At 42.0% G+C, this 13,553-nt stretch overlaps 1 protein-coding gene across 12 annotated transcripts in view; it reads left to right on the forward strand.

Moving 5' to 3' along the window:
• The window catches only part of fbrsl1 (fibrosin-like 1), an 856,957-nt gene that overhangs the window by 640,109 nt on the left and 203,295 nt on the right, over positions 1–13,553 (forward strand). For all 12 annotated transcript variants that reach the window (XM_078227185.1, XM_078227177.1, XM_078227182.1 and 9 more), the window contains one exon: positions 175–204. In XM_078227185.1, coding sequence (XP_078083311.1) covers positions 175–204 — 30 coding nt within the window. The remainder of the gene's footprint in view (positions 1–174; positions 205–13,553) is intronic.

Below are 13,553 nucleotides of genomic sequence, written 5' to 3' on the forward strand. Positions count from 1 at the left end.
CTCTGGCCCTGTTTCAAACCCAATCTGATGTCTTAGAAAAGAAAATCTTTCTGTTCACTAAGCCGACCTGTTAATTGTTTTACTGCCTCAGAAGTTGACCAAACTTTCAGTTCTATAGTTTTGAAATGTGCTTTTTGACTTGGAACTAATTAATCATTTTTCTTTTTCTAACAGTGTGACAGTGAGAGTGACATCGATGATAAGGTAAGATCAATTCCTTTTTGACTAAGTAGTTGGGTTTTTATGCAGCAACACCGCCAGGCTTTCTTAATGGCACATAACTTATAGAAGGCAGCATAATGGTTGAAAATTGCTGTAATTTTCATTGTGGGAAGAATTTCATGTTGCGTGTGGATAAAGTGGCCTTGTGTCAGAATCTATATCAGTCAGTCTAAAAGGTCCACTGCAATACTGTGGGTGGGCTGAGACACAGCTTAAATCTGTTGCGAACAAAGGTACTTTATAAAATAATAACTAGAAATTTAAATCAGCAATAATTTTAACATTTATGTAAGCCATGATATTAAATTTTATTATGGACAAAAACTTGTATTTGGTCACCTCCAGCAACTTGTGGTTGTAGAAAATTAGGAATGCTTTCATTTGGTGTGGCCATTACCTTGTTTTTGAAATATGTTAATGGCAGCAACAGATTAAAAAAAAGGAGAGCAATCATTATTTAATGACAGAATTTTTAGGACAGGGTCCTTTTGATAAAGATTTACTAAATCTATGGCACAACTGTGCTAACTGAATTTTAGAATGTAATACAAAAATTAAGCACCACTGAAACCTTTTGTAATTTATGCTGTATTTTCTTAGATCACATATGTATAGTATGTTTGCATGAGAGAGACTCATTTCATCTTTGCCGTCCCATGAATTGTTGTTTTCCAATTAAAATGCAATAGTTCTAATTGCCCCTGAGTCCTCTAACTGATGAGGTTTTGCCATTAGCAAGATAGAGCTCCTCCGCATATTTAGGTAGTAAGAGAATTTCAGGTGCGACATGACTTTTGTCTACAAAAGCACTAAGTGAAAAGCTGTGTGCAGATGGATTTTAATTAGCATAGCAGGATTCAGCTTGAAGGGGGTTGAGTACTTTAATGGTCTTACACAGCTGCAAGCCTCAATGATTGGAGTTCTTTACTGCTGTGAGATTCCACTTTGTTCTGTAATAAAAACTACAAAAAAATTATATTTTATGGGGCTGCCTTAATATCTTTGATCTTGAGGAGTTGATATCGCTTTAGGAGGTCCTAAAAACTATGTTATTATAAATATCTCTACATAACATTTCTGAGCATATTAACAAAGTTCCTGGTGCTTCCAATAGATGAAAGCAGAGATTGCTCACATTTGTATCACCAACTTATGAACATTTTCTGAATATTCATGTTTTCAAAAATGTCGAAGTTCTTCGAGAAAAAATCTAAATATTTAAAGAGTATTGTCTATTTCAAAAACTTGAAAATGTGCAACATCCTGGCTGATGAGGCAAAAACAAATCAGTGTGCCATTGATAATTATATTCCTGGCAAATGCTTCCTAGTTTTGAAGTTCAATTGGATCTGTGCAGAGCAAAATTTTAACAGTTTTTTTTGGGAACAAAAATGATGGTGTTGAATTTTTCCTACATGGAGGAAATAAATTCCGACAGATTATATATCGGATACCATTCTCCAAGTATGTTTCCAGACCCTCGCAATGCTAGCCTCACTTACAATGCTGGAGGGCTAATGACAACAGACCTCTAATGTGAATGGAGCAACACAGCTGTGCTCCGAGGCCACACACACAACCAATGTTAGGTGGTTTATGACTGCACATTTTGACAATGCCACTTCTGCCTTCAAATAAATGCCGCCATCATAGCAGCCAAAAAAAACCCTCTGTCAGTCAGCTGATGAGCTGAAGTGTGTCTACCCACCTTTGTATAGCTGACCTCGTTACCACTTGCCTATGTGGACCTATCCTGTCATTAGAAACAGCACTGGCATTTATAATATAATTATGAACTGCACGTGCACAGTTGGTTTAAAGTAAAAATGTTTCCGTAGCAAAAAGAGGCACATAACTACCGCAGCAGAACTTGGGAGCAGCTATTGGGAATGTGGCTGCAGGAATGTTATTGATGACCAAAATCCTGTTTCTGAAAAATTAATATTAAAAATCACTGTTGTCGCACATGTTGAATTGAAGGATACTATGCAATGTCAGTAGCCTGTTATTGCTTATGCCTCTTATTTTCCTTTCTTGAATGTTGTCTTCATGGCTTGAGGTGAAATGGCCATTTGTATTGTTCCGTTTCGTCATTGCCTGTCATGTCATCACTGTTGCCAATCTCTTTTCATTTAGTATCCTGCTCTCTTTCATAACTCGTTAAGCTTTTCAGTTATTCATTCATTATTTCAAGAATGTAACTAATGATCTTTCTATATCCCTACATCTTAAAGATGTGCAACATTACTATGTCCCTCTTTTTTGGTGTCAATGTTTTCCATCCTTGGAGACAGGCTGTACAGTAGTTTTTTTATTACATTTTTGTAGGAATTTGGGCCATTCTGACAAGGCTACATTTATTGCCTAACCCTAATTTGCCTGACACTATTATGAGTAAATCACAGTGTGTGACTGTTGTGTAGGCCAGGCCAGGTGATGTGGCAGATTTATTCCTAAAAGAGCATTAGTGATGCCCTGAAAGTTTCTGAGGTTATTTTTAGTGCAACCATAATTTAACAGATTTGCTGACTTGCTATGGTAAGATTTGATTTCACCATTTCCAGATTGCCATTCCAGGACCATGACCACTAGCTTGTCATATCCATACTAGGCACCTCCTTGTTCTAGGTAGACTTCAACCTTCCAAACCTTGTTGAAGCTGGGGTCGCCATCCACTCTGCCAGCCAGATCAAACTGCTCAGTTTGCAATGATCCCAAAGAGCAGCTCTGTATATATCGCTGTGATTTTTTTTCATTTTCCACAGCAAGGATTCTTCAGCCTACTTAACATAGTCAATTGCTGCCAAATTAAGGACAGATATGTGTCTGTCGCATACTGTATCTAATGTTTGGCATGCAGGTAGTCCTTTGTTATATCTTCACCAGGTTAGAATCATACAATCCCAACAGTGCAGAAGGAGGCCGTTTGGCCCATCGAGTCTGCACTGGCCACAATCCCACACAAGCCCTATTCCTGTAACCTCCCATATTTACCCTGCTAATCCCCCTGACACTCGGGTCAATTTAGCATGGCCAATCAACCTAACCCATACATCTTTCAACTGTGGGAGCAAACCGGAGCACCCGGAGGAAACCCATGCAGACACGGGGAGAATGTGCAAACTCCATACCGACAGTGACCTGAGGCCAGAATTGAACCTGGGTTCCTGGCGCTGTGGGGCAACAGTACTACTCACTATTCCACCGTGCTGCCCTAAAAATGAGGTTGGCACCTCATTTTTAGGTATACCTGTGCTGCTTTGGGCATACCCTTCTGCACTCTTCATTGAACTGGAACTGATCCTCTGGTTTGGTGGTAATGGTGGATTGGGAGATTTGTTATAGATTGTGGTTGAATACCATTCCACTGCTGCTGACGACCTACAATGATTCATGGATGCCCAGTTTTGAGCTGCTGGATCTGCCCAAAGTCTGTCCCATTTAACGCCATGGTAATGGCACACAATCCATTGAGGGTATCCTCAATGTGAAAGCGGGACTTTGTCTCCACAAGCACAGTGCAGTGGCCACCGCTACCGATGGCTACATTTGTTAGAATGAGGCAGGGAGAGTAGGTTTTTTCATCTTATTTGTTCATTCACCACCTGTCTCAGTTCCAGTCCAGTAACTTATGCCTTTAGGAACCAGCCAGTTCGGTCAGTAATGTTGCTACCGAGCCACCCTTAGTGATGGACATTGTACCCTTCCCACAATTATTGCTGCTTCCAAGTGATGTTCAATATGGATGATTACTGATTCACCAGCTATGGGGCATTGCAGGGGGTGGGGATTAGCAGTGGGTCATAATCAACGTGGAGTTTCCTTGTCCATAGTTAACCTGATGTCATGAGACTTCATGGGGTCTGGAGTCACTGTTGAAGACTTCCAGGGCAACTTCCTCCTGACTGTTTGCCACTTTGCTGCCACCTCTGGTCTGCCCTGTTGGTGGGACAGGACATACCCAGAGATGGTGCTGGTGGTATTGGAACATTGTCTATAAGGTATGATTCAGTGAGTAGATTTGATTTGATTTGATTTATCGTTGCACGTACTGGGATACAGTGAAAATTATTGTTCCTTGCGCGCTAGACAGGCAAAACATACCCTTCATGATGTACATAGGGGAAAAGGATAGAGTGCAAAATATAATGTTGCAGCTAAGGTAAGGTGAAGAGAAAGATAGGAGCAGGAGGAGGTCATTTGGCCCTTTGAGCCTGCTCCACCGTTCATCACAATCATGGCTGATCGTTCAACTCAATAGCCTCATCCTGCTTTCTCCCCATAACCTTTGATCCCATTCGCCCCAAGTGCTATGTCTAGCTGCCTCTTTGAATACATTCACCGTTTTGGTAAAAAGATTTGGCAGGAAGATTGGTTTAATATATGATAGGACCATTCAAAAGTGTGATGATAGCAGAGAAGGAGCTGTTCTTGAGTCTGTTTGTACATGTTTTCGGACTTTTGTATCTTTTTCCCAATGGAAGAAGGTGGAAGAGAGTATGTCTGGGGTGCATGGGGTCCTTGATACCACTGGCTGCTTTTCCGAGGCAGCGGGAAGTGTAGACAGTGTCAGTGGATGGGAGGCTGGTTTGCGTGATGGAGTGGGTTACGTTCACAACCCTTTGTAGCTTCTTGCAGTCTTGGTCAGAGCAGGAGCCATACCAAGCTGTGATACAAATGGATAGCTTTCTGTGGTGCATCTGTAAAAATTGGTGAGAGTCGTAGTGGACATGCTGAATTTCCCTAGCCTTCTGAGGAAATAGAGGCTTTGATGAGCTTTCTGAACTGTAGAATCGGCGTGGAGGGTCCAGGACAGATTGTTGATGATCTGAACACCTAAGAACTTGAAGCTCTCGACCATCTCTACTACTTCACCATTAATGTAGAAATCATAGAAATCATAGAAACCCTACAGTGCAGAAGGAGGCCATTTGGCCCATCGAGTCTGCACCGACCACAATCCCACCCAGGCCCTACCCCCACATATTTACCCGCTAATCCCGCTAACCTACGCATCTCAGAACTCTAAGGGGCAATTTTTTTTTTTTAACCTGGCCAATCAACCTAACCTGCACATCTTTGGACTGTGGGAGGAAACCGGAGCACCCGGAGGAAACCCACGCAGACACGAGGAGAATGTGCAAACTCCACACAGACAGTGACCCGAGCCGGGAATCGAACCCGGGACCCTGGAGCTGTGAAGCAGCAGTGCTAACCACTGTGCTACCGTGTCGCCCCTGTAGACAGGGGCATACCCTCTACTACATTTCCTGAAGTTGATGACTAACTCCTTCATTTTACTGACATTGAGGGAGAGATTATTGTCGTTGCACCATTCCACCAGTTTCTCGATCTCTTTCCTCCATCTCACCATTGTTCGAGATCTGACTTACTACAGTGGTGTCATCAGCAAACTTGAAAATGGAGTTGGAGGGGAATTTGGCCACACAGTCATAGGTGTATAAAGAGTATAGTCAGGGGCTGAGGACACAGCCTTGCAGAGCACCAGTATTGAGGGTAATCGTGGAGGAGGTGTCGTTAACTATCCTTACTGATTGTGAGTCTATAGGTTAGGAAGTATGACCAAATGAGGCTGTTTGTTCAGCCTGTGCAACTGTTCTTGGCACAAGCCCCATTTATTAATAAGAAGGACTTTGAAGGTTCAGAATGGCTTGGTATGCTGCTGTTTGCCAAGTGGTCTTCCAGTTTCAGTCCTTTTTGACTTTTCTGTATCCATTTCAGAGAATATTTAAGAGTGAACCACTTTGCTGTGGGTTTGGAGTCACAGGTAGGCCAGAATGGGTAAGGACAGCAGATGGGCACTAGTGAATCAGTCGGGTTTTTTATGTCAATTGTTTCACGGTCACCATTTCATTTTAATTTCAGATTTATTAATTAAGTTTAGATATCACCATGGATTTGAACCTATTTTTTCAGAGCATTAACCCGGACATCGGGATTGCTAGACCCCTTATTATAAGAACGCAAGAACGAGGAGCAGGAGTAGGCCATCTGGCCCCTCGACCCTGCTCTGCCATTCAGTAAGATCATGGCTGATCTTTTCGTGGACTCAGCTCCACTTACCCACCTGCTCACCATAACCCTTAATTCCTTTACTGCTCAAAAATTTATCCTTGCCTTAAAAACATTCAATGAGGTAGCCCCAACTGCTTCACTGGGCAGGGAATTCCACAGATTCACAACCCTTTGTGTGAAGAAGTTCCTCCTCAACTCAGTCCTAAATCTGCTTCCCCTTATTTTGAGGCTATGCCCCTTAGTTCTACTTTCATCTGCCAGTGGAAACAACTTCCCTGCTTCTATCTTATCTATTTCCTTCATAATCTTATATGTTTCTATAAGATCTCCCTTCATTCTTCTGAATTACAATGAGTATAGCCCCAGTCTACTCAGTCTCTCCTCATAAGCCAACCCTCTCAACTCCGGAATCAACCCAGTGAATCTCCTCTGCACCCCCTCCAGTGCCAGTATATCCTTTCTCAAGTAAGGAGACCAAAACTGTACACAGTGCTCCGGGTGTGGCCTCACCAGCACCTTATACAGCTGCAACATAACCTCGCTGTTTTTAAACTCCATCCCTCTAGCAATGAAGGACAAAATTCCATTTGCCGCCCAAAGAACAAAGAAAATTACAGCACAGGAACATGCCCTTCGGCCCTCCAAACCTGCACCGACCATGCTGCCTATCCTTCCGGGGACCATATCCCTCTATTCCCATCCTATTCATGTATTTGTCAAGACTCCCCTTAAAAGTCTCTACTGTATCCACTTCCACTACCTTCCCCAACAACGAGTTCCAGGCACCCATTACTCTCTGTGTAAAAAATCTCGTACATCTCCTTTAAACCTTGCCCCTCACACCTTAAACCAGTGCCCCCTAGTAATTGACTCTTCCACTCTGGGAAAAAGCTTCTGACTATCCACTCTGTCCATGCCTCTCATAATCTTTGGAGGCTTCTATCAGGTCGCCCCTCAACCTCCGTCGTTCCAATGAGAACAAACCAAGTTTCTCCAACCTCTCCTCATAGCTAATGCCCTCCATACCAGGCAACATCCTGGTAAATCTTTTCTGTACCCTCTCCAAAGCCTCCACATCCTTCTGGTAGTGTGGCGACCAGAATTGAACACTGTATTCCAAGTGAGGCATAACTAAGGTTCTATAAAGCTGCAACATGACTTGCCAATTTTTAAACTCAATGCTTCGGCCGATGAAGGCAAGCGTGCCATATGCCTTCTTGACTACCTTCTCCACCTGCATTGCTACTTTCAGTGACCTGTGTACCTGTATACCCAGATCCCTTTGCCTATCAATACTCATAAGGGTTCTGCCATTTACTGTGTAATTACCTGCTGCACCTGCAAACCAACTCCTTGAGATTCCTGCACAAGGACACCCAGGTCCCTCTGCACAGCAGCATGCTGCAATTTTTTACCATTTAAATAATAGGCCATTTTCCTGTTATTCCTCCCAAAATGGATGACCTCACATTTATCAACATTGTACTCTATCTGCCAGACCCTCGCCCACTCACTTAGACAATATTACTACTATGCCACCACCTCCTCTCAGTATTGGTCAAGACCTAGTTATGTTGTACTCGTTTCTATCTGCTGTATGCATTACTAAACATCCATCATATTAAATGCCACTTATTTAATTAATTTGACCAAACATTTAATGCACCTGTATTCTTTTTAGTGTGATTTATCTCTTCAGTAATATTCAAATAGCACAATATTAAGGGAAGTTCATTGTTTCCCACATTCATGAAGTGGTGTATTTGCAATAGATTCCCTCGTCATTACTCTTAGCTGCTTATCATCGCCACCTACTTACTCTATTGCCAAACCAGTTTTCAACCTGCTTGGTTAGCTTGGCATTAAAATCCATACTTGGCCTCTTTAGAAATCTCAAAAGTGGCACTTTGGAAAATCAAATTTATCCATTGGATATGTACTGACAGCTGTTTAATTTAATTTGGAAAAATTCAGTTGCCCCCTATCCCCCCCCCCCCCCAAAGACAGGAAATCTGTCGCTTCCAACACTGTGTAAGTTCTGAATAGTCTTTATGCTCTACAGGGAAGCATCAGTAATGCCTTGCAAAATGTCTACTACCAGTGATGAATCATCTAGTTATAATTCCCTAACTGGCACCTTGCTACGATTTTTTTGTAAATAATATCTGAGCTTCTCCAATCCTCCGGCACAATCTGTAAATCTGAATTCCACAAATGCTGGTCTGATGCTGCCTTTCACATACATTTCCTTTAAGTATTTGATGGAATCTGCCAGCTGGTGCATATTTAATGGTTTTAGTTTTTTCACAACAGTAACCTCTCCATTCATTACAGATTCCTGGTCAAAAATCGAGGCAAAGTATTCCTCCTAAGTAGTTTTATCTAGTGATCCAACTGAGAACTTCTGTGGCAGTTAAATTTGACTGACAGGCAGGCCTGAGATTTTCTACCTTCAGATCTCTGGGAAACCAACTTCCAAAGAGCAAAGCAACTGTGTCACCCACAGTGTATTTAGTGTTTTCTCACAAGGGTGGGATTAATAATGGTCCTGTTGGCAGATGAGTATGTCGGCATAACATCATTCCATGCACAACTGACATCTAACAGATTAGATTTGCCTCTGGGTTGTACTGGTGAAAATGCAATATGAACAACATTGATTGGCTTTCAAGGTATGGTGTTTGAGGTCAGCTGTTGTGGAATCTTTGCAATGTTCACCTTTTAGTGTTGTTTTTCATTTTGCGCAACAGTTTTACTAGACAGCAAACCATTTGTGTATCACGCGTAACATTGCTTTGCACTCGATGAAGAAATAGCAGTGGAGTATGGATCACTGGAGGAATTGAACTGGTCGGTGGTGGCAACATTTAGAATAGTATTTGTTAAAGAATAAAAATAGAAACTGCAGGAAATACTCTGGCAGCATCTGTGGAAAATTGTGAAATTGTTAAGTTTTAGTTCTGTGAACTTTCACCAGATGTATCTTGCTTTTTTATTTGTTACTGTTAAAGGACAATGATAGTCAAAATCCTTTCACAGATGATGAATATTTTAAATCCACATCTAACCACATCAATTGTTCTTATGTGGAGTAGCTTCTGGATAAATCTTTTAAATATTATTTCAGTATTTGTTTCCTTCCCCTTTCTTTTCCATCTTTCACCTATCTCTTTTTTCATACTTGTGGGTATGTCTCACACTTTCACTATCATCTGTAATATTTTTAATCCTTAGAGCACTTTGGGGATTATATCTGCACAGATTTGTACATTTCAAGATTTCACTGCCAGTTTATTATATTTTTCTTTTTTGGGAAATGTTACAGAATGTTACTTGTGATTTGTAATTTTCGCAATTTATTTTGTTTTGGAATAAATATGACATTTCATGCATTGTTTCTTTTAGAGTCACTAACTTGGCCAGTATTGAGTACTGTTTAAAGTTTCTGTAATTCTGTTAATACTACACGGTCAACATGGCTTTGTCAAGGGCAGATCATGTTTGACAAATTTAATTGAGTTCTTTGACGAGGTGACACAGGCAGTGGATGAGGATAGTCCTGTGGGTGTTGTATATTTGGACTTCCTGAAAGCATTTGACATGCTGCCACATGGCAGGATAGTCAGCACATTAGGAACATAAGAATTAGGAGCAAGAGGATGCAATTCAGCTCTTTGAGCCCGTTCCGCCATTCTATATGATCATGGCTGATCTCCATCTCATCCTAACTCCACTTCCCTGCCTTTTCCCCAAAGCCTTTTATTCCGCATTTGATCAAATATTTATCTATCTCTTTCTTGAATCCATTGATTGATTCTACATCCACTGCACTCTGGGGCAGTGAGCTCCATAGATTCACAGCCCTCTGTGAAAAATAGCTTCTCCTTATCTCTGTCTTGGAACCCCCGCTTACTCCGCAACTATGACCTTTTGTCCTAGACTTTTCTAGAAGGGGGAACATTAGGTTAACATTTACTTTATCAATCCCATTGAGTATTTTATATACCTCAATCAAATCCCCCCTCATTCCTCTGTACTCCAGCAAGTACAAGCCCAAGCTTCCTCTTATAACAGCCCATTCAAACCTGGAATCAATCTAGTGAACCTCTTCTGAACCACCTCCAATGCCACCACATCCTTCCTCAAAGGTGACCAAAACTGAACACAATACTTCAAGTGTGGTCTCACCAATGTCTTATACAATTGTAACAACACTTCACTACTTTTATACTCTAGACCCTTTGCAATACATGCCAAGATTCCATTTGTCTTCCTTATGACATTCAGCACCTGCATACCCCCTTTCTCAGACTTATGCACAGGGACACCCAGATCCCTCTGCACAGACACCTTTTGAATCTGTTTCCAATTTAAATAGTAATTGCCTTTTATTTTTCCGCCCAAAATGGATAACGTCGCATTTATCCACATTTAACTCCATCTGCCAGATGCTGGCCCATTCCCCTAGCCTGTCAATATCCATTTGTAAACTTTTTATCTCCTCATCACAGCCTGCTTTCCCACCTATTTTTGTGTCATCAGCAAATTCTGCGATGTTACACTCTGTTCCTGCTTGTAGGTCATTGATATAAATTGTAACTAGTTGTGGTCAGAGACTGAACTCTGCGGGACCCCATTAGTTACAGATCGCCAACTGGAGAAGGACCCATTTATCCTAACCCTCTGCTTTCTGTCAGTCAATCCAAGCCACTAATCTACCCCCAACCCCTTGGGATCTAACCTTCTGGATCAGTCTCTTGTGTAGCACCTTATCAAATGCCATCTGGAAGTCCAGATAGATCACATCCCCAGGATCCCAGTTATCTCCTTGCTGGTTACATCCTCAAATAACTCTCGCAGGTTTGTCAAACAAGACTTGCCCTTCACAAAATCATGCTGGCACTGGTGAATTGAGTGTTGCCTTTCCAGATGCTCAATCACCTCCTCCATAATGATTGACTCCAACAACTTTTCCATCACAAAGGTCAAACTGACTGGTCTATGGTCCTACTTTTTGCCTCGCTCCTTTCTTGAATGTTTCCAGTTCACCAGTGCCTTTCCAGAATCCAGGGAATTTTGGAATATCATCACTAATGCATCCATTATCTCTGCTGTCACCTCCTTTAACACCCAAGGGTGTAGGCCATCAGGTCCCAGGGACTTTACTTTGAAACCCTTCAGTTTATTGAGTATCTTCTCCCTGGTGATAGTAATTTCACCAATTCCACTGTATTAACTGCAGTTTTTGGGACAGAATTATTATCTTCTCCTGTGAAGACAGAGACAAAGTATTGGTTCAGTACCTCTGCCATCTCTGAGCTTCCCATTATTAATTACCCCACCATTTCCATCCTCTAAAGGGTCAACACCTACTTTCATTATTCTCTTCCTCTTTATATGCTTATGGAAACTTTTGGTGTCAGTGTTTATGTTTTCAGCTAGCTTCCTTTCATAGTCCATTTTAGCATTAGAAATGTTTAGGATTGATGGGTCTTTGGCAGCATGGATTAGACATTGGCTAAGAGATAGGAAACAGAGGGTCGGTATAGATGGGCATTTCTCAGAATGGGGATGAGTTGAAAGTGGTGTCCCCCAGGGAACAGTGTTGGGACCCTTGCTTTTCCTGAATTATATAAACGATTTAGAGATGAATGTTGAGGGCAAAATCTCTAAATTTGTCGATGATAGTAAGCTAGGGAGAATAGTGAATTGTGAGGATGTTGCTGAGTGACTTCAGAGGGACATTGACAAGTTGGCCAAATGGTCAGACACCTGGCAGATGAATTTCAATGCAGCAAAATGTGAGGTAATGCATTTTTGTAGAAGAAACATGGGGAAATAATACAGACTCAATGGTACAACTTTGAGGGGAGTACAAGAGCAGTAGGACCTAGGGGTTCAAGCGCATAATCCTCTGAAGGTGGCCAGGCAAGTTCATACAGTTAAGAAAGCTTATAGGATCCTTGAGTTTATAAATAGAGGCATAGAGTATAAAAGCAAGGAAGTGATGCTATACCTCTACAAATCATTGGTAAGATCATGTTTGGAGTATTGTGTTCAGTTCAGGGCACCTTATTTAACAAAGGAAGTTAAAGCCCTAGAGAGAGCGCAGAGGAGAATGATACCAGGAGTGAGGAATTTTAGATACAAGGAAAGATTAGAGAAATTAGACCTATTCTCCTTGGAGCAGGGAAGAGGTGACCTTATTGAGGTGTTAACAATTATGAACAATTTTGACAAGGTAAAGAAGGATATTCTGTTTCCTCCAGTTGGTATGTCAATGACCAGGTGCCACAATTTCAAGATGGCCGGCAAGAGAGCGAGGAATGAGATGAGGAGAAACTTCTGGGCGGCACGGTAGCACAGTGGTTAGCACTGCTGCTTCACAGCTCCAGGGACCTGGGTTCAATTCCCGGCTTGGGTCACTGTCGGTGTGGAGTTTGCACATTCTCCTCGTGTCTGCATGGGTTTCCCCCGGGTGCTCCGGTTTCCTCCCACAGTCCAAAGATGTGCGGGTTAGGTTGATTGGCCATGCTAAAAATTGCCCTTAGTGTCGTGCGATGCGTAGGTTAGAGGGATTAGTGGGTAAATATGTTGGGATATGGGGGGGGAGGGCCTGCGTGGGTTTATGGTCGGTGCATACTCGATGGGCCGAATGGCCTCTTTCTGTACTGTAGGGTTTCTATGATTTCTTTACTTAGGGAGTCGTTGGGATTTGGAATGTGTTGCCAGGGATGAGTAACGGAGGTGGATTCCATAGGAGATTTCAAAAAAGAGCTGGATGCATATTTAAAAGTAATGAATTCAGAGAGCTACGGAGATAGACTGGAGAATGGGACTAGCTAGTTAGCTCTTTCGGGAGCCGGTGCACACATGATGGGCCAAATGGCCACCTTTGTGTTGTAAAATTCTATAATTTTTGTTTGCTATCTTGTGAAATTTGTGGCATTTTTTACAATTAGTGAACATTGGGCCAGTGGTAATCTTCTTAAAGTCATTGCATCACTTAGGCCTTGTATTGCTGATCTTACTATCAGCATGAATCTAAGTCCAAAGTGAGCAAAAGCAGTCAGGAGCAGTTTGAAGCAGAACTTAGGACCTGCTGGACTGGAACAATGTGAAAAGAAATCAGGTTGGCCTGGAGTGATGTTGATAGTGTGAATGTATTGAGCCATTAGGTATCAAAGCAAAGGCCTTTAGGGCTAACTTGGTCTGGAGGTGAGGCTGTGTGAGCGGGGCATTGGGTGACTGAGTTATGTCTGCAAAAGATGATAAAAACTATGTGAAACAGTCAG

Source organism: Mustelus asterias, chromosome 13 (genome assembly GCF_964213995.1).
Source record: "Mustelus asterias chromosome 13, sMusAst1.hap1.1, whole genome shotgun sequence".
Lineage (NCBI taxonomy): Eukaryota > Metazoa > Chordata > Chondrichthyes > Carcharhiniformes > Triakidae > Mustelus > Mustelus asterias.